The sequence below is a fragment of the Platalea leucorodia genome (genome assembly GCF_965183815.1).
Source record: "Platalea leucorodia genome assembly, chromosome: 8".
Lineage (NCBI taxonomy): Eukaryota > Metazoa > Chordata > Aves > Pelecaniformes > Threskiornithidae > Platalea > Platalea leucorodia.
Window position 1 is genome coordinate 45,589,378 of NC_138830.1, and position 27,415 is coordinate 45,616,792.

The window sequence follows — 27,415 nt, forward strand, 5'->3', positions numbered from 1 at the left end:
ATGGCGGCGGGAAGCCGCCGTGGGCACCCCTTGGGCCCGGGGCCGGGGCCGGAGCCTTCCCCGGCGGAGGGCGGCTGGGGCGACCGTAAGCCCCCAGGTAGGTCGGGCCCGGCCCTGGCGGGCGGGGAGGGCTGGGGCGGGCCGGGCCCCGGGGGAGTCGAGGGCTGCTGGAAGCTGAGGGTTGGAAAGCTCCGTGTCACTTTACGTGTGGTTAATGCTCGCGGCAGCTGGTTTTCTGTTAGCTCTGTTCGCACAAACACGTACTGGACAGTCACGAGCAAACTCCTACGCGACTGCAGAAAAGCCTTTTCAAAATATCTTTGACAAAATTTGTAATGGTCTCGGCTAAAACGTGTGGCCTCAGAGCTTCATGTGCTGCCCTTTGATGGGCCAGCATCAAGGAAACAAGTGTTTGCAAAACTGTAGAGAGACTTCGTGAGATTTAAAGATAAATATTACTTTTCATGAGGGGAAGAAGAACTGAGAGACAAAACCAAACCAAAAGAAACCTTCCCTTCCGGAAAAATAAAAATAAAATCCTCATCTGTCAACCTTTCTTTCTCGACCAGATTTGGTAAATCTGCTCCAAGCTGGTACCAAGGAGAGGATGTGAACTCTTCTCAGACAAGTGGAACTTAAAATTTTTATTCTCCTCCGGTTATTGCTTTCATACTCCCCCATGTGGACTAAGCAGTCAAAAATAATTTAAAGGAAAAATATTCCTACACTTTGCTCTGTTCCCTTACAGACCCAATTTAAAATGCCAAGAGGACACGGTGATGCTGTGAGCTCCTGCCATTTTGGCTTTGAAGACACAAAAATACTTTCATGCTCTTACGATAGAACAGTGAAGCTCTGGGTACGTTATGAGTGCAACAACAACAAATTAAAAAAAAAATCTTAAAGCTGAAATCAAACAAGGAATGTTATACTGGCATGAAGATTGACTGAATCATCAAGGAGCCTTTTGAAGATATTTTACTGAAGTTTAAAAATAGCAACTGTAAATGTTTTTGCAGTCACAGATAAATAGTAAAACTCCTATTTCATACTTTGAACACACTCTTTGATGTTAAAGGGTGACCCTTGTAAGCATATCTAGCATACGCTGAATCAGAGCTCTAGTTTATTAATATTTTAAAACTAAGGTGCTACACAAAGCTTACTCTTCTCCTGAAGGTTTCTTTTCCTGACTTGTTGATGTATATGGCTGTTTGTGGAGGATATGTAGAAGTTAGGGATCACACAGTTGTTCTCAGCATGGCCCTGGTGTTTTCCTACTTGTCGCTTGTCTTTTCCTTTTATTTAAATCTTGATTTCCACCCTTTATTTTGTTGCTCCTCCAAGTTTTGTCTAGGCAGCTGGGGTTTCCCTAAAATTCCAGCCACCCTGGGCAGGGCAGTGGCGAGATCTGAAATGGGGAAGTGTCCAGATTCTGGGTGATCAAATCTAAATTAGTCTAAAAGATAGCTGGAGACATACACTTCTGTGAGCCCTTGAATTTTATGCAAGCAAATGACAATGTAGCTGTGCTAAATAGATTGCAGGCATTAAGATCTGGCATATATTAAACAGTCATGACAATTCAAGAATTGGTAATGAGTTATGGTAATGTCTTAATATGATACAAATACAAATGAAGTAATTTTATAAAGGATGTAAAGTGTTGACTTCTTACCAATGCAGTTTCTACCATAATCCAAACCTTTTTTCAAATGTACTGAAAAAAACCCAAGAACCCCAAAAGTGTAAAAAGTCCAGGCGATTTTCAGGTTAGCACCATTATGTTATCCAAGAGCTGTGGATGGCTAGATCAGGAAGTCTAGAATGAAAAAAGTCCTGTCTTTTACTGATCAGTTCCAAAGTAAACAAACGTGGGGATCTTCAGCAAGTACTGTAGATAGGAGAAATAAAAATAAGTGTATCTCAGCGTGTTAGTCATGACATTTACAGTTTAATAACTGTGAGATTGACAGTTCCAAACCTTCCTGCTTTGTCTGAACTCAGAACTGGAGCTTGTAGTTTTCTATCTTTAGCAAAATGTTATTCAGCTGTCTTACATGTAAGCAAACTGAAATCAAGACCCAAAAATGAGAAGATAATCCATGAATTTTTTAAAGCACAGTAGAATATGAATGTTCTTTTTGCTGGAAAGGATACAATGTGCCACTTGCCTGAAGTGTGGAAGGACTAATCTTTCTAAGAAATTGTATCTTTATATTTTTTATCTAAGAAAGATTTATTCAACATTTGTTGAGTGATACGTATTTTTCAGAATCTATCTTGAAGTATTTGCCCGAGTATTGGGAACTTTCTGATAGCAATGTATAGGCAAGATTATGTTCATTTATTTTGCTAAGTTTAATTTTGTCTGGACAAGCCTGATCTCCTCCTCTGCAGGAAAAGCTGAAGCAATTAGAATTCAGGAGAGTACAGAGGCCTTGGTCAGCCCTGACAATTTCACTTTGGGGTTCTCTTTTTTTTTTTTTTCCCCCTCTGGAAGAGTAGATATCAAATGATTGAGTGTACTGAGGAAGCATTTGAAGTTCCTCTTGAGAACAGACAGTATCTCACTGACAGTCCACACATCTTTTGGAAAACAAAGATTAATAGGGCACGCAGCAGACAAAGACTAAAATAAGTCTAGAAGGGCAGTTGTGACTGCAAGGCTTTTTTTACTCGGAAAAATAGAACAAGAACATACGGTAACTTTGATCTATTTTTTTTGCCTTTCGTCTTAGAGACATTCCTAATGATTCTAGTGTCAGTTGTTAGGCCTGTAGTGCATTGACACACATTCAGAAAATAAGTGAAAAAGTGAAAATAAATTTACTTTCACTCCAGTTTTGTTTGTTATCGAGAGCTGCCAAGTTAGCAGGATCGTTCCTTCAAGTGAAAGCCTTGTAAGGAAGCAGCTCTAGATCTTCTAACATCAGCTTGACAGTTGATGTTGAAAAGGGGAGGAGTAGTCAGGGGTGCAAGATTTTATTCTCATATTGAAGAATATATAATGAAAGAACACATACACAATGAAGGGAGTTTGTTGCCTGCTTCCAGACTGATTCTGAAACCTCTTGCTACTTATGCAAACAAAAATCTAATTGAAATAATTGGGTTAATCATGGAAATAGAAGATTATTTACCTAGATGAAGGTATGATGACTGATCCTGTGATACTGTGGTCTGTGAGTTACTCTGCATGTCAGCAGTCCTCCTGATTGTTTTGGTTTTGATGTTTACAGTCAGGTACCATGATCCATTTGTAAAACTTTATTCCTATTTTTATTTGTATTACTGAAGAACCTCAAGGCTTTACTCATGGGTTAGTACTATACTATGCTTTGAACATTATACACGTACGACAAAAAGATAGGCCCTTCCTGAAATCACTTAAAACTCTCTGTGTAACAGATGAAGTAGATAGAAGATGATGGAGTAATATAAATGAACCAGTAATGCAGAATGGGTCATCATCTCAGCACTTCAGCAATCTGTTGATTGCTGTTGTAGGAATCACAAAAGAGGAATTTAAGAGGAATTTTGTATTATGAGAGAGATTTCCAGTTATTTATAGGTGACTTCTTCAAAACATGAAGGACAGCAAAGGGGAACTCAAATTTTGAAAATCTAACAACTGAGTGACAAAGGCTGGCGTCAAAGGTAGCGCAGAAGGGAGATGATGTCTGGGGATAAATCACAGAGAGCTTTGTATTTGAAGACAAGAGGCTTGTCTTTGTGACTGAGACCGAGGAATCAATGAAGGAACACAAACAGAGGAAATGACATAATACAGACAGTAAAGGGAAACCTGTGGATGAGCATTGCACATGGACACCAGTAGGGGAGAGTGCATTTGTGAAGAAAATGATGTTGCGATAATTGATGCAGGGATGGCAGGCCTTGAGAGTGAGTTTTAACTATAAGAATGAAAATGGAAAGCCATATATTAGTTTATGAAGACAGATTTGCCAGGATTTAGGCATGGACATGGATGTGAGAGTCTAAGGAGAACTGTTTTCAAGAAATTTCTGGTGAAAACTATTGTGATGGGAAGGAGATAAATAGAAGTCTGTGTGCGATAGATGAAGAACTCTGTTTCAGTCAGTCTTGAAAAGGAGTAGAGAGTCCGAGCTTGTAAGAGTAACTAAAGTAAGGCTAACTTTACTGACTTCACAAGTTTTGTTTTCCCTTATTTTGTGATACTTTGTATTTTTTTGCAATTTAGCAAAGCACTTCCTAATCAAACTCCTTTGGATTTATTCAAGGATGTTGAGAAAGGTTTTCCTATTCAGGTTTTTTGAAGAACACACCACCCCAATTTCTGAGTGCGACTTGACTTCTGGTGACAGAAGGTGACTATTTTCTATCTTAATTTATTTAAAAAAAAAAAAAAAGTTAGTTTTTGTGATTTCAAGGTTCAATTTCAGTGCATGTGGAAACACTTAGTACAAAATTTAGAACAAAGGTTACTTTTTAAATCCTTCCTATGGTTTCCTAACTTGTACTGCATCAAAGCCAGACTTCTTTTGCTTACTTTTGTGCTCCACAATAAGTCATTCTGTTATAACTTTGTCTTACATATCCCTTCCTCCATACACTATTCCTATTTCTGTCCACCCTTGCACTTTCGTTTATGCTGTCCATACTCTGCTAGCAGACCGTTTACTGCCAGACTCCTTCATCTACATGAACTACCATAAATCTCACCTTGTTCTCACCTACAATTTGTACAGGAGCTCTTTAATCTTTTCTGTTTTGCATATGATGTCTGCTGAATTAAACAGGAATCTTTTTATTGTCTTAAATGCAGGCTGGAATAATCTGATAGATTATGGCCTCTTTTAGGGCAAAGGACTTGTCTAATACTGTTTTTGAGTTACATGGGGCTGGAAGTCTGTCTTTGCCATATGTTCTGAAAGGGGTATATAAATATATATCACTTGTATAAAAGAACAATGTTGAATTAGCCAAGGTTCAGGGGTTCATCTGTCAGTGAGATTTATACCTTCATAAAAGTTCTCTTCTGTCTCTATTGTTTATTAATATTCTATAGCCTTTCCATTAAGCCTGCCTTGTCAATTAAAGAAGAAATGCATCTTAATCCAGTGTCAATCTGTGGATATAATAATTAAAACAACTGCAGCATATATTAACATCCGGTTAAGCAGGTCACGCAGTGCCTCCAGGGGTACTATTTCTGGCATATTTTATCATTAAGCCATAGTTTAAATCAATTTTTATCAGATTGTAGAGTTGACCGTTTAGTTTTTTGGTCACATGCTATGCTGCCTACTGCAATTGTGTATATTGTTGAAAACTGCTCAACAGCAAGTAAAATACCATTGTGTACGGCCCTGGAAACCACTTTCCAATCAAAAATGCTACCAGTTCATAAACTTCATGTGGTCTTTTGTGTTACATGTTTCAGTTTAGGAGCAGAGATTGTGCTGGTTGTGGGAAGCATACACGTATGGAGAAAATAAAAAGATTTTAATAATCTAATTGTATTTTAGTTGTTAGAATCTTAATGCATTGAGTTTCTTGGGCAAAATGTATAAAAGTGACAGTTTATGAACTTTATCAAAATAAAAAGCCACAATGGTACTAAAAACATTTGTCACATCCAGTGACATTCAATATAAGTATTACTTTAGATATTTGGGAATATTTTAATAAAACTGTGAGGGAAAAATTTCTGACCTCCCATTTCATGGAAACCTGCCAGTTTTAGTAAACTTTATTGAATAGCTTTGTTGTCTGATGTGGCTTTGTGTTTGTGCAGAGCAGCATTTGTGGTAGAGGGTTACCCAGCAACATAACCACTGAAAATCCAGAAAACCCTACTGACAAGAACACTTCGCATTCATTAAAGAAAAGACATCATAATGGCTTTAAAATTATTCTAACGTTAGAAATAATTAAATATCTTGTAATGGATGAAACGAAATTGAGTTGACTGCTTGCACTGAAAATTACATACATGGCATTTTTATTATTAGTTTCTATCTGAAATATAAATAATCCTTTTTTCAACTAAGCTATGGAATAATTTTTGCTGTAGCCTTTAAAAATCTGTTTTAAATTAGTGGGTGTGAGGATGTCAAATCATTGTCAGAATTAAATGTTGTCATTTATTTTTTAAATACCTTCTTTTAAGTGAAAACATTGCTGTTTTCACTAACACCATTTTTAGAGTGATAACATCATCATATGATAACACTGTCAAGGCTTGGGATATGGAAACAGGAAAAATGCTTGTATGTATCCTTTTGAATGCATCTTGCAGAAGGTAAAACTGTCAAGTTCAGCTTTATTGCTCTGTTATTGATAAATGAGAAAACAAAACATTCTTTGTTAGTACAGTACAATATAGTTAGGGTAGGTAGGCTTGATTTTTAGTCCTAGTTTTGGTACTGATAATTGCTTGATCTTGGATAAGTCTCTTGATGAACATGTCTCAGTTATTTCAGATACAAATGGGTATGATAATAATAACCTGTCTCAGAAGATACATGTAAGACTAATTAAATTAACATTTTGGGATTTGAACAGGGTGGCCTTGTCTAATTTTATTGCTAATGCAAAAATAGAAAAATTGGATATAAAGACATCTATCAGCTTTCACTGAAACAAAGTAATAGCAAAAGCCTTCATTCTGACCCTGATTATAGAAAGTTTGCTGTAAAACTCTCTCTAACCCTCAAGCATGTTTCTAAAACCTTTTATTTTCTCTTTAGTGGACAGTAGAACATGAAGGCTTTGCAACCTCATGTAATATTTCTTGTGATGGTAGGTATGTGGTATCTGGTTCAGACAAAGAAATTACTATATATGTTTTTGATGCAGTAAGTGCAATAGTAGTGGCACATATCCAAGGTAAGACTTGACGACTTCTACATCTTGTTTATGCAGCTCTTGATTTTTTTTTTTTGCTTACAAAAAAAAAGAGAAAATTAATTAATTCAGTTCAGTTCAAAGATCCTTACTTGAGAAAGGCAAAAGAAACTTACCTGTAAGACATTAAACCCAATATTTTTCAGAATAAGCTTATAAAAAGGAGATAATGGGCCAAAATTAGACCAACAGTGATTCTTTTCTGAAGCAGAATTTGCCTTTGAAGGTAATTTCATCAGTCAGACCTCAGTCCCATGAGGCTTCCACTCAGGACTGCAGGTCAGGGAGTCTGCCATTCCTGCAGAATCAGCTTCTAAATATATGAGCAGTCTTACAAATGTTAAATTAGCATATGGTTAACGTGCTCTTGTGAATCAGAGCCTGATGGTAAAACAATTTGGTTTAAAAATAAAAAGTGCAACAAATGGATCGTAATAGCTTCATTAGAACTGTCTCTGTTAGGTGTCGCTATCATGACATATTTTGTTTACATTATTTTAACGGAGCTATTTGCATTCTTAAAGTATAATTACCTGCTTAGGTGCTCCTTAAGAGTCTGAGTAATTAACTATCATTGCCATTATGGGGCCACACTTCCAGACTTATTTTCAGGAACGGAGCAGAGAAATACAGGGCAGCATGTGAATTTACATTAACTGTGTATGTTGAGTACCCGAGTACAGGTTCATATTCCTACTGTCTGCAGTAACGATGAGGCCTCTCTTTCACTGAGAGGTAGGTGAGGAGGTGTCCTAGCCAGTGAAACAGCAATTTTGAAATTACAGTGTTATGGAGACAGACGGATGCATAGATGTTGTGGGTGGTTCTGCCTTTCAGACCTGTGTTCTGAGATCCAGATGTAATTATTCAAAATAACTAATAGTCTCACTTGATGTTTTTTGTATAGGTCATCACAAAAGTACAGTCACAAGATGTTGTTTTGACCCTGATAACCAATGAGTGACTTCAGTAACATACGATAAGACCATAAAGCTATGGGGTATGATTCTATGATCCACCTCAATTACAACTAATGAGTAAGAAATAATACTGTGGTTAATTATGCATGGCATTGTTTGCATCTTTCACAATTATCAGTGAGATTTATGCTAAGATTTATACTAGAGAAAATGAACAATAATTGTTGAACTAAATAAAGTAATACGCAAGCAAATGACATATAGAAAGCATGAAAAAAATGGTCCACTCAAGCTTCCTGCTGTAAATAATTGAAAAATTGTATTTTGATGACTGTAAGCATTTCTAGTGCTATTTTTTTTAGAGCTTCTAGGTTCTTGGGTATGTATAGAGGCAGAAGATAGCATATGCAATATGGTACTGCAGTGTAAACTTCTTGTTCTACTTTCTACTAATAAGGAAAAATATATAATCATTCATGAATGAGGAGATAAAATATTACTTAGAATAGTGAAGTCTTTAAAAACGTTATGGAGTGAAGCAAAAATAATACAGAGGAAAAGGAGAAAATATATCTAGATGCTGGGAATTGATAATTAATCATGAGTTCTTACAGAATATTTTGTGATAATTAGGTTTTGCGCTGCAGCCAGATCACCTTGGCTCTTCATAAAATTCATGAGCCTCAGAGCAACCACAGGATGATCTACTCTGCTCCTACTGAGCTCCAGTGAAGACCTCACAGACTTCCCAACAATCTGCTCCGTTGCCTCACTATGTTAATCATTAGTAGGATTTTCCTAAGGTGGACTATTTCGGCTGCAGCTTGAGCTCACGTGTTTCTGTTTACATCCACTTCAGACATGGAGATCAGATTCCCTTGTTTTCTTCTGCAGTTTTGTATATATACAAGAACTTCTATTGTGTCTGCCAAGTCATCTTTTCAGTAGATTAAACCATCCTTATTAATTTAATATTTAATTATTATTTCCTATTTTGCTGATCATTCTTGTTGTTGATCTCTGAGATCTTTCCAATTGGCCCACATTTTTCTTGAGTTACATGGCTCCATAATGTAAACAGTATTCCTTCTAACCAGAAAAAAAAATAGAGATGAATTATTATTACATGCTTCTCTGTGGATGTGCTCTGTTCATACATCCTGGGATGAGGTTTACTCTTTTTTTGACAGCATGATGGTGAAGAGCAGTCAATATTTGTTGCATCCTTTTTTTGCAGAGCTGTGTTGTAGTCCATTGTTTCCACCCCTTATCTGTGCGGTTGATTATGTATGTTATGTATGTTACTACAGGACATCAGACTTGACAGAATTGACCTGATCAGACAGCATGCCTGTTAGATAATTGATTAAACACTGTAACACTCCTACACACTGCAGTGACGACAGCATTGTTTCCTATAGAGGCTGTTAGAAATTTTTTATTTTCTTGATTATTTCTTCCATTTGTGAAGATAATTTTGAATTTTAATCTTCTCCCTTGTATAACTGCAGACCCTCTTTGGCTTCATTTCGTATCTGTACTCTTTATCTCATTATATCTACATTGTTAATGGAAGTATGAAATAGGACTGGATTCAGGACAGATGCTGTGGACCCCAGCTCAATATGTACTTCCGTTGTCACAGTGAACCAATTATGGCCACTCTCTGAGCACAGAGATAATTTTTCCAGATAATTTTTCCTTATATGCTTTTGGAGAAGGTCATGCCCAGTGCCAGAAGCCTTGCTCAGTATGATCTCCTGAGCCTTCACGTGCTAAACTCTTATCTCTCTCACTGAAGTCAGTAATACAGTAAAAACATTATGTCACTTTAGGATATTGTTATCATTTTAAGAAGGAAGTATGCAACAATAGAAATGTCAAATCAACCATTAAAAATATCAATGGCTTTAAATAAACTCAACCAACTTAGCTTTGAATTCTTAAAACAATAATCAGAGAGAGAGTCTGCCTTTAAACACTGTAATAAAATTGTCTTTGAGGGATTAGGAATTACTTTGGATGGGAAATTCAATCTGCAACATTGTAATGTTTTCCTTTAAACTGCAGTGACTACAGCATTGCTTCCTGTAAGAGATGCTCATAATCCTTTCCACGCTGTAGGTTTCAGGAAGCACTAGGGTCCTCACCCAGTTCTGGAACGTCCAGATTCCTTTTCTGATGGGTATCACTGCTTCCAAAATTAGACTTTAATCTAGAATGTTTAGTCTTTTTCCTCTGAATGTTTGAGTTGAAATTTACATGTAGAGATAGATGCATGCTATTTATTTAATGAAAAATGGGTGGCTTTTTTTGGTAACTTACTTTTAGTAAAATGCATTTGTGTTGTAGCTGCTAAACAATTTCTTGTTAAGCTGTGTTCAACGAAAAAAATAGCTGGTCACTTGTCACTTAACAGCTGGGGTTCAATCCTACAAAATGACCTAATCCAATCAGGGATTTAAGACCGTGCTGGCTGTGAGGTTGTAAGCAGCTCCAGAGACTTTACAGAACTATTCATATGGTTAAAATTCAGAATATGCTTATGGTGCTTTACTGGATGGAGACAGGGTGCTCAATGTTGCAGGAGGTTCTTTGAGAGATTTGTAATGGTTACAAAAGCTCACGCTTCCTCTGTTTTTCATCTGTTTCAGGGGACACACCAATGCTACCTCAGATTACTGCTTTACCTCTGATGGTGATTACTTGTGCAAAGCATGATGGGACAAAAGCTTAAAAATATGGGACGTAAAGACAGGAGAATTCCGGTGTCATGAACCCATTTCCTTGAACCAAGGACATGAAGGTTCTGTTAGTTCCTGCCTTTTTAGCCAAGATGGTGAGTTATCTTAATACTAGTGCATGACGTATCTCAATGCCTATGTATAGGACATCTCACGTGAACCACAAGTGACCACTCTAATCATGTAGGTAATTAACTCATAATTTCCAAGAGAACATGTTTAATTATGAGAAAATTATGTCCATGTAAATAAGTAAATTGAAGTTGATGGTCTGTGTTCTGTCTTATCCAGGCAACTGGAACACTTGCTTAATTGATATACCCATCAAGAGGTATAATAAAAAGATCATGATGGAGTATAAGCACAATACTATGTTAGAAGATTAACTTAGCGCTTGCAGATATTCTCCTAACATGAGTTAGCTGAAAAAACATGTTCAGTAAATACTGTACTGATCTGTAATAATTAAGAAAATGAGTATATCTTTGTTAGTACCCCCAAAAGTAATGTTACTTCACAGCCCAAACAACATATGCTGGTAATGTACTTCTGAAAAACTTCGCGGATATTCTCAGCTATACTGATGGAGCACATAAACTACCATGTTCAAAGTAGATGCTATGTATGAGTTATAGCCAGACAGTTTGGCACCTGGAACTTGATGTCTCCTTGACGCTTGGATGAATAGGAGGAGAATAGGAGGAAGAAACAGACTCCCTAATTTACCTATATCTGAGTGGAGGTAGTAGGGAGGTATTTCCTACTGCCCTAGTTCCATTACTTTCACTAGATCATAGACAACTCCTAGTCCCTCCACAACATAAAATTACTGTTACTGCAAACTGCTGCTGCGCTGAAACAGCTGCTGTTCTCCTCACTGCAATGGACTAATATGAATTTCTGTACATTACGATCTAATCAGCTGTTTTCTTTTGCAACTTCACATCTGAATACTCCAGTAAAGATGACTCCTGAACTGCTGACAGCAGGTTAATCTGCAGTCATACTCATACAGTGCCTTCTCAGTTAGGCAGCTCAAATAAATAAATAGCAACTTTGTGGGGAAAAATATACCTGTGGCTTGAAGACATGCAAATGCAGATAGGCCTATGAATACTGGAATCTGAAAGCACGCTTTCCACACTAAACTCCACTTTTTTTGTCTTTATTCACAGTTGACCTAACAATTCTGAAAGTATTCTCTGTATTTTAATTTAAAAACAAGGTATCTCCTTAATTTTCTAAGTCAACAAATTTTTCATGTATATTTTTTTCCACTCAGTTGTGTGTTTGCTAAATTTATCTATTAATATTTACAAAATTAAGAACATTAACAACAAGTAGCAGAAAGGAACTTCTGCTATCTTGTTAAAGCATGACTAATAGCTCATTATTTAAATTTTTATTTATAAAGTCTGACTCCTGTTAGAAGGAGCGTCTTTTATTAGTCTGTATGGCAAAGCAAAGATAAAATATAGTATTCCGATTTTATATTTCAGCATCACTTGTTCTGTCTGGCGAATATGACAAAACTATAGCTATATGGGATACAGAGGCAGGCTATAAAAAGCTAAGCTTAAAGGTACTGAGCTCTTATTTGGTCATGAGTTTGATGAGAAGGTGTAAAATGTATTGCTAGTTTAAAAGCATTGTATATTTCATTGTCTGGCAAATATCCTTGCTCATCCTTTTTAGATACAGGCAGGAATATCTCCTGGATTTGTGTGATTTAATTTCCTAGAACAGGATATTCTTACACAATTAGCTACAAAGATATTACCTTTGTCAAGTCAGTTGTTAATAAGTAATTACATTTCTCTTTATGAACAAGCTCATTTAAGGATTATATTGAATGGAGTTGTACCTATGTTTTAGGAGGGAGTTTCTTCCAGCAAGTAACAAGAGCTTGGATAGTGCATATATTCATTTTGAAATGCCACACTCTGGTATATCTGTACATTTACATGCTTGCTTATGTGCACAGAAAACAGTATACTAAAAAGGAAGCATTAAAAAAAAATGTAAATATCAGTGTTGAGGTTGTCAAGCTTAGCTCAGTCCCTAGGTTACATAGTTTACAATACTGCTTATAGTGATGGGAATGTGGTCCACCATGTTACAGTACTTTTTAGGACGGACAATTCTGTAAATGAGGTAGCTATTCAGTATTTAGCTATCCCTGCTTAGAGCTAGGCCTCCTCTTTTCTTCCATATCCATGGTAATACAACCCAAAATTTGAGGCGGTAAGTAATACCTGCATGAAATAAAAGTCCAACTCTCAGTAGGGTTTTTTTGTGCCATCATTACTTTATTTTTTGCAAACATACCATATTGTATTATAATACCTTTCATTCGTTTCTTATTTTAGTGGAAACAATCCACAAGACTTGAACTAATGGTCAGACATGTGAGTCATAGAAAAGGATTACCAGTATTCATAAAGTTACGTGCATGCATTTTGCAAATGTTAATTTCACAGAAGTCAAGCAATGTCAGAGTTCAGATTTGCAACCTTGGCTCTTTCCTATCTTACAAAAATATGATTTTAATAGACTTTTTTACTTACTGCATACGCTATTCAAGGCTTAGTTAAAAAACTCATGAATAAACCCACCTGGAAGATCTCAGAAAAGACCACTTTCCTTGAAAACCTTGGGCTTAAAAATAGCTTTCAACTGCTGTCGCATTCAAGATAGCGTCTTCATGTAGGAGAGCTCATAAGCCTGTGCCTCACACCCGTTACCTTAAATGTAAGCTACCTACCCTTCGGAACTGGAACTGTACTGATTAAGCCTTTTGAGCAGTAACAGGACACATTCTCCACCAGCATCGGTGCTTTACATAATACAGCTACTGCAAATTTCCTAGTTGACAGCAATCACTGTAAGTAACTCAGTTTCCCATAAAAAAGAAGGCATGGGTTTAAATGCTAATATCTTTGTAACTATGGAGAATTCCAGTTTAGTATCCGTGCCTTGGTATAATTATATTCTGGGCTCATAACTAAATTTAAAAACATGTTTTAAAGATTCTGCTATAAAAACCACATTTTATGTATGCATGTTTGACTACTTCTCTATGCTGGAAAAATATACGTTCTTTTTATTGTATTTCTCAGGTGTGGCATTTGTCTATCAAAATGACAGCACGCGTTCCTAAACTCTACGAATTTTATCTGTTAATACCATTCATGTTTGAATAACCTCCCTAGCTGGAATAAATAATTCATTTTAGATTTTAACCTGTTTCTATTCTTATGCCAACTCAATGCTGTTAACCTCAAATCAGCTGTGCTGCTGTTGTCGGAACGAGGATATCCGATACAGCTGCTTGACTTGGCCTGCTTTCAGAATTCCCTTAAATGGGGGGAAGCTGCGGTCTGTTCCCACAGCTCTTCCCTCCCTTATCACATGATAAACAGCCTCAAGATTTTTTTTTTAGGTAATGAGTATTAGAAGTCAACTCTCTTTTTACAATTCTTTATAAAACTTTAAAAAATAGAAAAGACCTATGCTTAAATGGAGCTTAAACCCCTGGTAACTGTGTAGCTGTCATTCTTCTGAGTGCTACAGCTGGTGGTCTGGTTTCCAGAGATCGAAACAGCCACTGTTTTCAGGTATGGGTAGGAAAGTACGAACTTCATAACAACATTTTTTTCTTGACTGGACATGAGGCACTCTACATAAGAATTTTCTCACTGTATTTCAAAATGGATTTATGGTACAAATAGATTTTTTTTAATTATTATAGTAAAAATAATAAAGTTTTCCTTGTGTTATAGGTAAATTTTGCTTTACTGTAGGGGCATTGGGACTGGATGACAGATGTGGTGATTAGCAAAAACAAGAAATGGATTCTTTCAGCCTCAAAGGTAATCACTAATTCTTGATGTGGTTGCAGAAGCTAACTTATAAATGGATGTGAAAATCTCATCTCTTGCTTTCAGCTTTTTTTGGATGAAATTTAACAATGGTGAAGTTGTTCATAAAAGTGCTAAGTTGTAATCAGTATTTACCTCAAGTAATTACAGAAAATCTTTGAAAGAATTTGATAAGTATGTTTATTTTTGGTTATTTTAAAATGTGCAGGCAGTTTTAGGATTGCTAAAGATCGTTTCCAAAGACATGATATTTAAATGTGAGAGAGTTTAGCTCTCATATTGAGAGGGCTCATCTGATGAGATGAGATTTCATCCTTATGGAAATGATGTAAATCACTCTTTTGGTAATATGCAAATACATCAAAATAATTGCATCTTTTTCTCAGGATTCTACTTTGAGATTGTGGCATATTGAAAAAATGGCTCATATTCCTTCAGTGATAGAAAGCAGAAAAGCAAGAGACTCAAAAATTGCTCAGGTTCTATCACTTTGTTTTTTAACCGCACCTCATACTTTATTCAGAAAGAAAATTTGAATGTTAAAGGAAAGCTGTCAGATTTCTAGGCTGAAAACACAAAATGATTGTGGTTGTTCTCTATTTGCAAAGATTGTCAAATACTTTTTTGGGAGTGGGATGTAGTAATAATGGTTCTTTTTAAATTTGATTTTGGTAAGGACACCAGTTTTCATATACAGGTGCATTTTTGTTTTTAGAAAACAGAGCCATGTATGTGTACTTTTAAAAATAAATATATTTTGGTTTCTGCAGAGTAATTGGCCACTTATATAGGAGTATTACTAACCCAAGGCAGGTAATATTCATGTGCTCCTGGACAGAAATCAGCTTATACGAATTCTGAGGAGTGCCTTTTTAAAGGTGAGACTGTATGTATCCTGACTTCTAAAACATTAACTATAAATAGATGTTAAGAAAGAAGAACATTAACAAGCTTAATGCTATTGAAACATGCTTTTTATTACAGCCCCTCAATTGGTTTTGGTAGTGGATTTGCAAGATCTTGTGTATATTTTGTTCTCCTTGTCAATAACCATTAAGTGACACTGCATGAACAAGAACTAACTTTTTTATTATCTCTATAATATTTTTATCAGACTTTCTTGTTGAATAGCAGGTATTCAAAAGCAGTGTGCAGCTTTTTAAGCTTTTAAATAAGCTTTATAAATGTGCCAGCAGTGAAAATGTATACGTTCCTAAAAGTATCAATTAACAGAAATTTTTGAGAATATGGTTAAAATTGGTACATGAAAGGATTTTTTGGTGTATTTTAGCAATACTTAAAGCATACCAAACAATTAGAAAAATGTCTCAAATTTTTTGTAAATAGTTTCACAGGTAGTGAATTGGGAATCAATGTTATGTTAACTCTGATACAAGTGGATTAAACTTCACGAGTATGTGTGCAGTCAGCAGAAATACTTATTTGTACCAACTACAGTGGGTTAATAGTTCATCTAAAATTATTGTTATGTACCAATTTTCCTTTCTTTTTTATTTTTCTTTCTACATTTCTCCTTTAGTCAGATAATGGTCAGGTAAAAAAAAAAAAGTAAACAATAAAAGGCCTAAACCACCTAGTGATTATCACCAAGACAGAACAGCTAAAAACTGGATGTCCATCAAGCCACCCAAAAAGTAAAGTATGATACCGTATTAGCTGGAAAAAATAAAATCAGAGTTCACATAAAATATAGTTCTTTTCAGGAAAACAACTCCAACCCATTCATCACAGGAATGAATTTTGAGCAGCGCTATCTGTGTCAAGTTTACAACAGCTATACACACTCAGTGCATCTCAAAAATCAGGCCTAGATACATGTGTGTATAGAGAGCTGTACCTTCATGAGTGAAATAACGTACATCTGTCACAGATGATTAACTGAAATGCCATTTTTGTTATATTTGCACCAGTGTGAAGAATATGAAAAACCTTTCTTACGTCTGCAGTGTAGTGACTGAGATGATATCCAAGTGTGTATTCTGTTATCTGTCTTCTCCAGTGAGAAAAATTTTGCTGTTGCCACTTTCTGTTTCTCCTGATGTTTAAATTCATCTAGCAGTCTTGGGATGTTAACACATTTAAGTATAAATTGAGTGTCTGTCCATCTTTATGTAATACACATATAAAGCTAAGACTTCCCTCTAACCTTGCTCTACCGTAATATTCTGTATGAAGAATAATGAAATACATTGTACTAATCCGTTAAATAGCTGTGACGTATCAGGTAAAGAAGAAAATCCCCAGGAGCAGAAATCTTATATATGCTGCATGGTACTAGAGAATAAAATTACTTAGTTGTCCTTTGGGAAACTTTAAACAATTTTAAATGAATGCACTAGTTCCAAGTTCAATTTACTAAAGAAAATATGTGGATATGTAAATTATTGGCAGGTTTCCTTCCATTCTTTAGATAAATGATTCTTCTTTACTATGGCAAGCAAAGAATCTTTGCTGTCAGTGGACATCAGAAAGAGTTTTTTGAATAACACCATGAACTTTTTTCTAACTTGTCATCCCCCTTACAAAAATTTTGTAAAGGAGCTTTCAGGCATTGAGAGTAAGTTGTGGTTCATGTCTGACATGATGTAGCACAAATTAGTTCTGTGTGATAGAGGCTCGCCCCAGCAAGGAGTGTGATATTTTTTCCTACCCTTTCTCAGGAGCAACCCTGAGAGGATTATATCTGTTCAGTATATGTGAGAATGTCAATTAATAAAAGATTAAGTGTTTCAAAATGTTTGGAAGCCTTATTCCTAAAAATAGTGTTTCCAACCTTTTCAACATTTCTTTCTAAAAGGAACTTAAAGTGGGGAAAATAGTTGGAACTGGGCATGTGACAGCCTGGAATGCAGTCAAGCTGTAGAATACAAAGAAATCTAAGTAGGTAGCTTTTTTCCCTTGTTTAATTATGTGAATTGTGTAGCAACAATTACACTTGCATCCAAGGTTAAATGAAAAATATTTCTAGGGAATAGTATGTTTTGTACAGATTTATGGCTTTGAATAAGTATTAGGTGATAAATTGTATTATTTTCCAGCATTCTTTTCCCCTCTTCACTCCTTGATTAAATATTACTGTTAAATTAAGTATTGTTTTGTTACAGGGGCTAAAAGAAAATGCTGTGTTCACACTCCTCGTTTTTTGGTTTTTTTTTTTTTTTTTAACAGATCACATAAAATATGCATGTTTTATAGTTGAATTAATTTGGCTTTAATGTAGTTAGTAATACTGAACTAATTTCTGTATGTTAGAAAAGATTAGTCCTAGAATAATTAATGTTATATTAGAATTGAAAGTGTTCTTTGTTTCTTTCTTTATGCTTTTCAGTTCGAAAAATCAAAGCTCTAATTATTTTCCACTGAAACAGGAAAAAAAGCAGTTGCTCTATAGAGGCTTGGTTCATTTTGCATTAGTAATGTGAATAAGTTGGAAATTTTCTTTTGAATGCATCTTCTTTCTGTTTCCCAAATTGAGATAACCAAGGCAAAATGCATTCTTACATTCTGGTTTTAATAAAATCAGTAAGTTTTATTACTTATTGCTGTTTTCTGTCCACTGCCATCACCTGTTTAGTGCTTGGGTGCCATGGGAGTCAGCTTGTCTTCAGCCCTGAACAGATCTCGCCCGCAGCAGTAGGCTCATATTTGTATGTAGCGGAGGTTTTGCGGAGAATGTGATAATTACAGACCCTTCATCAGATGGAGATTTATCTGCATTTTTTCTGGCTCTTGTACCCCTGTAGTCTGACCAATTCACTCGGTGGCTGTTGTAACCTGATGAGAAAGTTGTAAGACTGTTTTAGACCAAGTCAGCGTGGCTGCCCTCCTGTAGGAGTTATGTGAAGAATAACATCTGTAAGTTGGCCATAAATATGCCTTGGATGCCTGTTGAATTGCCAAAGCAATCCCTACGCTTCGCGGATTCTGATGGCGCTCCAGGCCTGTGGTCAGGTCTGTTCATGAGGGTGACCCTTTCCCCGTGAGCGCGGGCTGTGGGCCAGGCCCCGCGTGTTGGTGGCCGATGCCCGCCTGGTCGCACCGCCCGGTTCTGTGGCGCGTCCCCCCTTGCTGCCCTGTGCGGGTGAGGGGCGGCGGGGCTGGGGCCCTGCGGGGAGGCAGCGTCGCCTCGGTGGGAGGAATTCCAATTAGCGCTGTAGAAAACTCCCCAACGCGCTTTTTCTGATTATTGAGCTTGTACGGACACCTGCGTGTTTGGTCAGGCTCTCCAGTGCTACGTGCGTGCACAGATCATAAAGCACATAGGCAGTGTGTGCATATGCATATTGTAGTTTAATTCCTCCGTCATTGTATGTGATCGCAGCGTGTAACTGAGGCCTGATCTTCCCTTGGTGTCTTCTGCGGTGAGCCTCGGGCAGTCGAGACACTGTGGGATAAGGCAGGACTGGAGCCTAACAGTAAGCAATCTTGCCTAAATATTTTTTTGAAATGCTGACATTTATGTATTTTTCTCTCAGGCTTTACGTGCGTTGTGCCGAAACAAACGGCAGCGTGTGCGCGCCGTTTACAGTGGCGCACCGAGCGGTAGGTAAGTCTGGCAGGGCCGCGGCCGCAGCACAAGGCGCTCTTCGCCCCCCTGAGCTGCAGCTGCCGGTGGGACCCGTGGCAGGAGCGGAGCGGAGCCCGCAGCCCGGTGCTGCCGGCCGGCCAGGGCAGTTCCGGGCGGCGCGGGGCCGCGCTGGCAGCGGAGCCGGCCCCGGTCGCGGCGGCGGTACCGGCGTGTGGAGCGGGGCCTCGGGCCGCTGGCGGGCCGATGTATTGGGGCCGCGCGGAGGCTGAGTTTATCGCCCGGCGCCGTGGCTTAGTTGGTTAAAGCGCCTGTCTAGTAAACAGGAGATCCTGGGTTCGAATCCCAGCGGTGCCTGCGCGGGGCGGTCCCGCATTTTGCTCGCGGGCGCCGTTTTACCGCCGCCGGGCGGGGCCGGGCGCTGCGGGGAGGGGGCGCGGGCGGCGGCTCCGCTGCCCCGGGAGGGAAAAAGCCGTGACATCAACAAAAGTCACGGTGTCGCCATTCAGGCGGCGCGCGCCGGGCCCCCTGTGCGGCCCACGCGCGCCTGGCGGCGGAGGTTGCGTCCCCAGCCGCCCGGCCCTTGTGCGCGTACGGACCAGAAAATGCCTGCCTCAAATTTCTTTTTCTTGTCGCCAGATCTCCAATAGCCTCTCAGTTAGGTGAAGGAAGCGGCTATTTCCTTTTTTTTTTTTTTCTCCTTCCTTCCTTCCCCTCTCGTATAGTTTGAGTGTCTGTCGGCTTGGCGTCTGATGCTGAGGCTTTGGCCACCCGTCAGCGCCGAGACCCGCCTTTCGCCTCTTCTTACTTGCTCCTGTTAGGTAAAGGCTGGCTTTTCCAAGGGAAAGCTGTAACGAGCGTGCTGTGCTGTTCTCCATGTAATTAGTGACACAGCAGAGGGACGGAAGGTTTTTCTAGGCATCTTTAAAAATCAAAGGCCAAATCCTACCCCGCTACGCTTGTGGATTAGGTTCAGTGAAATTGTTCCAAATTTGTGTTACCGTAATCAAAGGCAGATTCCGTCCTCAGATCTAAAGACAAAAGGCTTAAAACCTATTAACGCAAGTCCCAGCCTAGCGGCCATACCATCAGACATTGTTTTTTGGCTCACACAGCAGTGATGGGAGTAAATGGATTCACAGGCATATTTGGAGGATCAGGTTTTCAGGACTCAGATCTGTGGCCAAATCACAGCTGTCAGTAGCCCCAAATGCAATGTATAAGTCTAATGCCCAGGATGAGCATCTTTGGTTATAACATTTACCTGCAGGAATCTTTCTTTGAGTAGTATTTTACTGTAAAAATGCAACATACTATTTGATATGTGATAAATATAAGTAAACCATAATTGCAAGTTGCAATATGTTTTTTAAGAATTAGGAGTATCTTGGGATTAACCTCCCATAGATTGGCATTGTCTAAAAGAAAACAAAAAGTACTAGAGTTTAAGACAATTGGAAAGTGCAAATTAAGGAAGATTTGGGGAAAAGGAGCTGGAGTGACTGTCAGCCAGGTCCCCTGCTGCTCCTCAACCAGTGGCAGTTTGGATCCTGCAAGAAACAAGAATTTTGAAAATAAAAATCTTGTGAGGATGTTTCTGTTCCTCTGACCTTTGTAGCTGATACAAAATCACGTAATTTTCTAGCACTGATTTTGAGCCACAGATGAGGTGCAGAGTCCATGAACCTGTGAAACTTTAGTATCGAGAAAACCCAGCAGTTTAGCGTCAAATAAATCCCGCGGTCACGAGCAGTGAGGCCACGGGACCAAACTCTGCTCTGGAGGGAAGGGTTGGCTGGGGCACCTGCCGCTGCGCTGGGTGGTGCATAGGGGAGAGGCGTGTCCGTGGCCCCCCTGCGCGCGGACCCCACAGCCTCTCCTCGGGATTTGGCTGTTGGGACAGCATTTGCTGGACACCTCTTTCTTTCCTGTTAGGGCCCCGCTTCCTCCACTTGCAGCTTTTTTGTGCATTAGGGGAATAGTGCCTGCAAATAAGAACAAAGAAAAACAAATACTCTGGTAGTTTTTGCACATGCTGTTTGTGACCAAACAGACTTGTTCTCAGCTCTTGCACAGTAGAGAGAGATAGCTTAGGGGTTCTTTATTCTGGATATTTGTATGTGCTCTGACTCTGCTAGTTTCCATCTAGTTTCTGTTCTTTAGCTTGTAGATGAGAACTGCTAATGTTAATAAGCATCTAGGAGTTTGTATCAATATCGTTAACACTCTTTTTTTGATGCATCAGCAGGAATGGCATGATGAGCCAGCCAGGATGGCACCAGAGTGGGCTGGTCGCTGTGTACTTCAACATGGGCACCCTAAAAAAAACCCCTCAAATTGTTGAAGGAAGGAGAGCAAAATAGGAATCTGAATCAGTTCACGAGCATAGACCTGATTTGTCTGGATTCTGTAAGATTGAGTCCATATTTTTATATATTAGTCACAAATACGGACCCTTGGTTTCTGTAATAGATTTCTAGGATGATCTGCATGCTTAGGCAGGAAGTAATATTTTAAGCCAATATATAAGCAAATTGAGTGAACTGTGGCCTTTTTTTTTTTTTTTTTTTTTTTGCATAGATTTAGTGATATAGAAATACATCATATAAGTTACTTGTTTTGGCTCATACTTGCATGTTTTAAATATGTATTCAGGAAATCCCTTCATCTGACCACAGAGCTTTCACTGCCTGCCCAGAGGGTATGGGTGAAGGGCCTGCTGTGCTGGACAACTTGCTGTATTGCTTATTTAGGTAACAACATTAATAAGAAATTCAACAACGTGAAATTCACTTAGATGTGCCTGTTCTCCTGACAGTAACAATATCTCAGTGCTCAGTTATTTCCAAGATTTGCCACCAGCCTTTTCCTTGCAGAGGAGCCTTGGATACTTTCAGACTGTAATATGTCAGCCTAAAAAGGTGTAAGTCCATCTGCTTTCCTCATTCACTTTTTCCAACGTTTTGCACTACCTTTAGTCCTTTGTGTACAATTGCAAGGAGGAAGGGTAAGTGCTGTCTACAGAGCATGCAAAATTCAACTGTCTCCAAAAAGGTCGAGTTTTTTGAGTGTCCTCAAGCAGGAAATATGGGTAGCTTCTGGTTCACAAATGGAAGCACTGCCTATGCCTGTTGAAATTGGTCTCAGTTTCGGCTGAGTGCTACGTCACCTCACTCATGTGCCTTGCAGAAGTAGTCAGCTGGGCTATTCAGTCAGTCCAGCTAACTTCAGTGAAACCACTCCTATACAGAAGTTTTTTGCAGGATTAAGGCCTTTAGCTGTTCTTTTGTTACAAGTAATATTTAGTTCCTAAGTTGAGAGCTAGAGCAAGAAACCCAAGAAACATACTCACCAATGGGATTGTGTAAAGTGGTTTAATGCATGTGATAAAAAAAACAAACCTCTGTTAAAATGCCAGAATACTAGTCATGCCAAAAAGATTCTGTATTATTTATCATGTGAAATTCTACAAAGATAGGTTTCTAATGTAGTTTAAAAGTACTAAACAAATCACTAACACTTAAGTTAAATGTGCATGTCGAGTGTGTATGTTTTTTTGGTTTTGTTTTTTCTTTTATGTTTACATGTGGGAATAGGCCAGATGAAGGCCACTTAAATCTAAAGTAAGATTGTAGTTACAGATTTGTCAATAGTGTTAAAACTGCATTAAAGCTTATATGTGGTTTGCCAGATAGCAGGTAGTAACAGCTGTCTTTGCAAAATATTTGCATTTTTATTTTTAATGTGATCTGAATAAGCTTCCTACTCCCCACCCAAATGTTATACCATCACATCAACAACCAGTGAAGTGGTTGTACTCTGTATACAATCATGTCATCAACTGCTCTAAAATACAGCAAGTGGTGCTCATAGACCCCCTGACCCTTACACTACTGGTATTTGCAATTTTGTATTTGAAAATACACATATAATCAAGTGTGATCTGTTTAATACCCAACAAGGAAGAGAGAGCCTGGTCAGACTGGCCTTGCGCATTGAGAGACCTGCTCTTTGGCTGCTGGTCGGCTCTGGACACACTGCTCTTAACTTTTGATCTCTCTTGCCATCTGCAAAATTATAATAATACTTAATGATCTCACAGAGTTGCTGGGAGAGTTAATTAATCTTGTATGAAGCACTTTGAGCTTTTGGATAAAATCAATATTATTAAAGCCATGTTTTTATTTTTCTTCTCAGTAAGTTCAGTCTTTCTGCAGTTAGGTCATGCTGGTACTAAGCCTCTTCAGTAGTGCTGGCAATGTTCACAGATGCATTGGGACTGTTTCTGGGAAAAGGGGCCTGACTGACTAAATCTCATGGATGGGGTAGAAAATCAACTTGCAAGTAAAACTTTTGAAGGGTTTAAGTGAAGGTGTTCCTTGAAAATTTAGTATGTAGGACTGTTTTAGTCTTTTTATTGAAGGTGCTTATTAGCTATTCAGATTATTTTATGTTTACCTACAGAAATATATGTAATACATGTTTTTACAGGCCAGTATTTTTCTGTCAAGAGACTTTTCCTTTTTTAATCTCTCAAAATATTGCAACATTTTACATGAAGGTGTGTGATTATTATATCAATAGAGGATTGATATTGCCTGAGAAGAGGTAAGTGCAATAGGTAGCTTATGATGAGTATTTAGAAAATACTTTAAAATCTTTCTAATTGTAAAAAATGCTGTTTTTTGATGCCAAACCCAACCAAGTGGCCACAATCTGTAGGAAAGGATGCATACCATACTTCTTATGACACATTCCCATAATGACTGCCTCCTTCAAATGGAACAAATTAACAGCTGGTAAAGACAGGGAATCCTTGCCAGTTAGGTATGATAAGCTAGAACCTTTTGTAAAAGCATATTATACGAGCTCATATACGACCCTGGCCAATTAATGCAATAGACACAAATCCCTAGAATTGTTAACTGTGCTCTGGTCCTTTTATCCACAGAGCATACAGTGTTAAACATTTTTAGAGCTCTAATCAATCTCTGAAATCATATTAAGGTGGAACCAAAGAACAATTTAATTGCTAATAGCAAGTATACTGTTTTACTATTTAAGCTGGGAGAGTAAATCCACCTGCCTTTGAAAACTTGGGATGAAGTAAACAGTGTAAGTTCTTGAGCAGTAACTGTTTGGGTCCTCTCTCTGAACATTACACGTAGGTAATTTAACCATGATTTTCTCTAATGGTTCCTAGAATGCACTGTGTTTTCTTAATCATTACTCACATTTACCTTAATTTTTGTAGCTTGTGTGGGCAAGGACAAAATATGTGAGACGTGGATTCACAAACAGGTCAGGAGGCTCTGGGTTGTTCACACGTAGTCTGTAACGAAAGCCCCATGCAAGCAGTACAGTGCAGTCTCAATCTCCGCAGAAAGATTTTCAGTTTAGAAAGGCAGAGTTTTTATAGTTAAATAGGTTGTCTCTGTATATTCAGTGGCTGTTCATGTGACACCTGCCTTTGACTTGCTCTTGTGTGGTTTAAATACTAAACATGCAAAATACATGCCCAAAGAACTTGGCCAGGTGGCTCCAGTGCTCTGGCCTGAACCTGCTTAATGGTTTTCACGTAACATTCTCATGTGTTACAAGTTGAAAGTAAAGCCTTGTCTTGAATTAGTCTAATAAAACACTTTCCATCTGTAATAGAAAAGACCATAGTTCCAGGCTTTTATGAAAGCCTTAAAAATTAACTTTGGATGAATAAATAAAATATATTTTTATGTATGTAATTGGAAGAGAATTTTGTGTTCTAGCAGCTTTTCATGCTTTATCCCAGTGGTGGTGAATTTACTGAGGTGAGAAAGAGAAAAAAGGAATCTGACTGCCTGTATATTCACAAATAAAATATGTTTCCTTTTGTTTTCTAACAGCAGCTACATCACTGGAAAATACGTTTGAATGAGAATATTTATTTTTTAAATAGGAGACTAAACTATTGAAATAACACTGCCTTATAGAGCTCTGGATTGGGCCAAGTGAATTTTAAAGCCCAGGAACTACATTTTGAGAGTTGTCAGATTAGATTCTAGCTTTGTTTTCAGCTGCTGCTGCTGCATTTTTTCCCTTTTGGTGTCTGACATAATTTGAATACTTAATATTTGACTTGCATGTGTAAGGTGTACACCAGTGCTGGAAAAAGCTGATACATTGGCATACTTTATTTGACTTAACCACAGCATCTACAGTACCTCTAAGGAGCTGTAGGGTAATAAATTTAAGTTATCCTGGTAAATGTATTTTTAATAATCTTTTAGCTTAGACAGTTGGCAAAAACTCCATAATTTGTACCCATTATTGATTTATAGCTGAATTAAGAGCACAAAACTAACCTGTTTTTGAGAATCAGCTGCTGGATTCTATCAAGGTGCTATAGAAGAATAACACGTGAAGTAATATCTCAACAGCTTAGCATTTATATAAAAATAATGTGAAATGGCGAAATAAAAAGCCAGGGTCTGACATTTTAAAGAATTCTCAAAGTGGCAGGAATTGCTCCAGAAGATCTTTTAACTCCTGTGCTGTTGTGACTAATAATTTTCCTAGGAGTTTCATAACCAGCTTGTTCTGTGAAATTGTATCCAGAACATGTCACAGTCATGGTGACTCCATGCTACTGACTCAGTGAAGGTGAGTACGTTAAGTATCACTTAACGTAAGAAAATAACTATGCTCAAATTGAATCAGACCAAAGGTGCACCTAGCCCAGTGTCCTCTCCATGACCATGGCCAATAGCACGTGTCTAGAGCAGAACATAAGCATAGGGCAAACGCGCAGTGATATTTTGCCAGGATACCCTACCAGCCTCTGGTGATTTCCAGCTCAGGGTCTTGAACTCTCGCATACAGACCTGATCAAATTTAATTTTTCATTTCTCCATGTCTGTGAATAGGAAAAAGTGAAGTGACTCCTGCAGGCAGATGTGCATATCGGAGACATCTTTATCATAGGGACAGTTGCCTAAAGAAGGAAAATATTAGAGGCAGTCAAATGTTTAGTGGCTGTTTATTGCAGCAGTGACTATAGGCTTAGGGGGAGATATTTTCCAGTTTGCCTGTGAGCTGGCATTGCTGCCTGCACGTTATTCACAAAGATTTGGGTGAAAACATTTGATGAAAACACTGAGTGAAGCCACGTTGCCTGTTAACCCCAGTTTGTAAGACTGCCCTTTCGTATCGGCTGACACGCTGTTCTGTGATGTGTCATGCTTCGACAGGCATGTCCAGTTACACAGTGCCATGCCTGTATAATGTGATGTGATGTATGTGTCATGAAAGGATTTGCCAGAGCGTAATATGTCAGCTCTGAACTTTGGGGGCGGGGGGGGACAGGACGGGTATGGCGGACACAACTGTTTGGGATACTGTAGTCTGCATATTGGAAAACAAAGACATTTTCCAGTTACTGCTTTGCTGCTTATAGAAAAATTTGGGATGGATGGTTTAATTTGTAACTAATTTGCAGAAATGATACCTGTTACTTGCAGGCTTGTTGTAAGATTTTTTCATCATCTATTCTTACAAAATAAGACACTTTTGATGTCATTGCATATTGAGAAGAAAGTGACTTGCCTCCATCACCCAGCAGATCAGTCCCTCATGTGTATTCTGCTATTGATATTTACAGTCTAAACTTTTATGGAGGTAAAACAGGCCTGTGAACTTAGAGATAGGCATCCCATAGTGTCACTTAAAAGACAGAAAACACAACAGAGGGCAGCAGCAGAGAGAGTAAGAGATGGGCACTGAGCAATTTAGATTCTTCCTGTTTAGGACCTGCGTTGCTCCATTCTTCAGTCAACCCAGCTCATAAGTACACCTGAATAGAAGAAAAAAAATGTTTTTAAAAGCTTGGCTGTATTTCAGTTCAGAGTGAAAACCAAGATTATTCAAGCAGGGAGACAGGTTAGCTAGAAAATGGCAAATTGTGTGCCTTCCTGCAGCAAAATGAAGAATTTTTCATTCAAAAAAATGTGGCTGAAATCCATGGCAACAATACGTGGGGTTCTGTGGGACCAGTGGGATAAGTGAGGCCGTTTTGGAGATGTTCTCTGACCACTCTGAAAAATGTGATTTCATTAGCTATGCTTGGCTTGTGTTCAGAAGTTTTTCTCAAAAGTGTTTTCACTTCTCATGTTTTAAATTTATATTGCCTATCTTGGCAATTTGGATTTGTTTTATTAGATGGTGAAGCCATTACAATTCAGTTTATTTTCAGCTTAATCTTCTATTTCCATTCCAATAGGGTATAAATGGATTAATAAAAGCGTATACATAAAAATTAATTTTTATGTCTTGTTTTTGTGTAGGAGTAGTATAGATTTGAAAGCTATGCAGCCTGACGTCACAGGAGACCCATGTCCTAAGTGTGATCCAGGTGGTGTGAAAATGGACTTTGCAGTAATAAATACATGCCTGTAA

General features: G+C 38.2%; 1 protein-coding gene across 1 annotated transcript; it reads left to right on the forward strand.

The window, feature by feature from the left end:
* Nucleotides 1-27,415, forward strand: WDR88 (WD repeat domain 88; the record flags this gene model as incomplete). Its single annotated transcript, XM_082319074.1, is given in 18 exon segments — nt 1-180; nt 749-859; nt 4,266-4,297; nt 4,299-4,352; nt 6,194-6,257; nt 6,738-6,876; nt 7,802-7,851; nt 7,855-7,894; nt 10,351-10,420; nt 10,469-10,532; nt 10,536-10,653; nt 12,058-12,140; nt 14,362-14,430; nt 14,826-14,918; nt 16,371-16,414; nt 16,416-16,458; nt 18,936-19,006; nt 27,304-27,415. Coding segments are annotated over 18 exon segments (1,437 nt in total).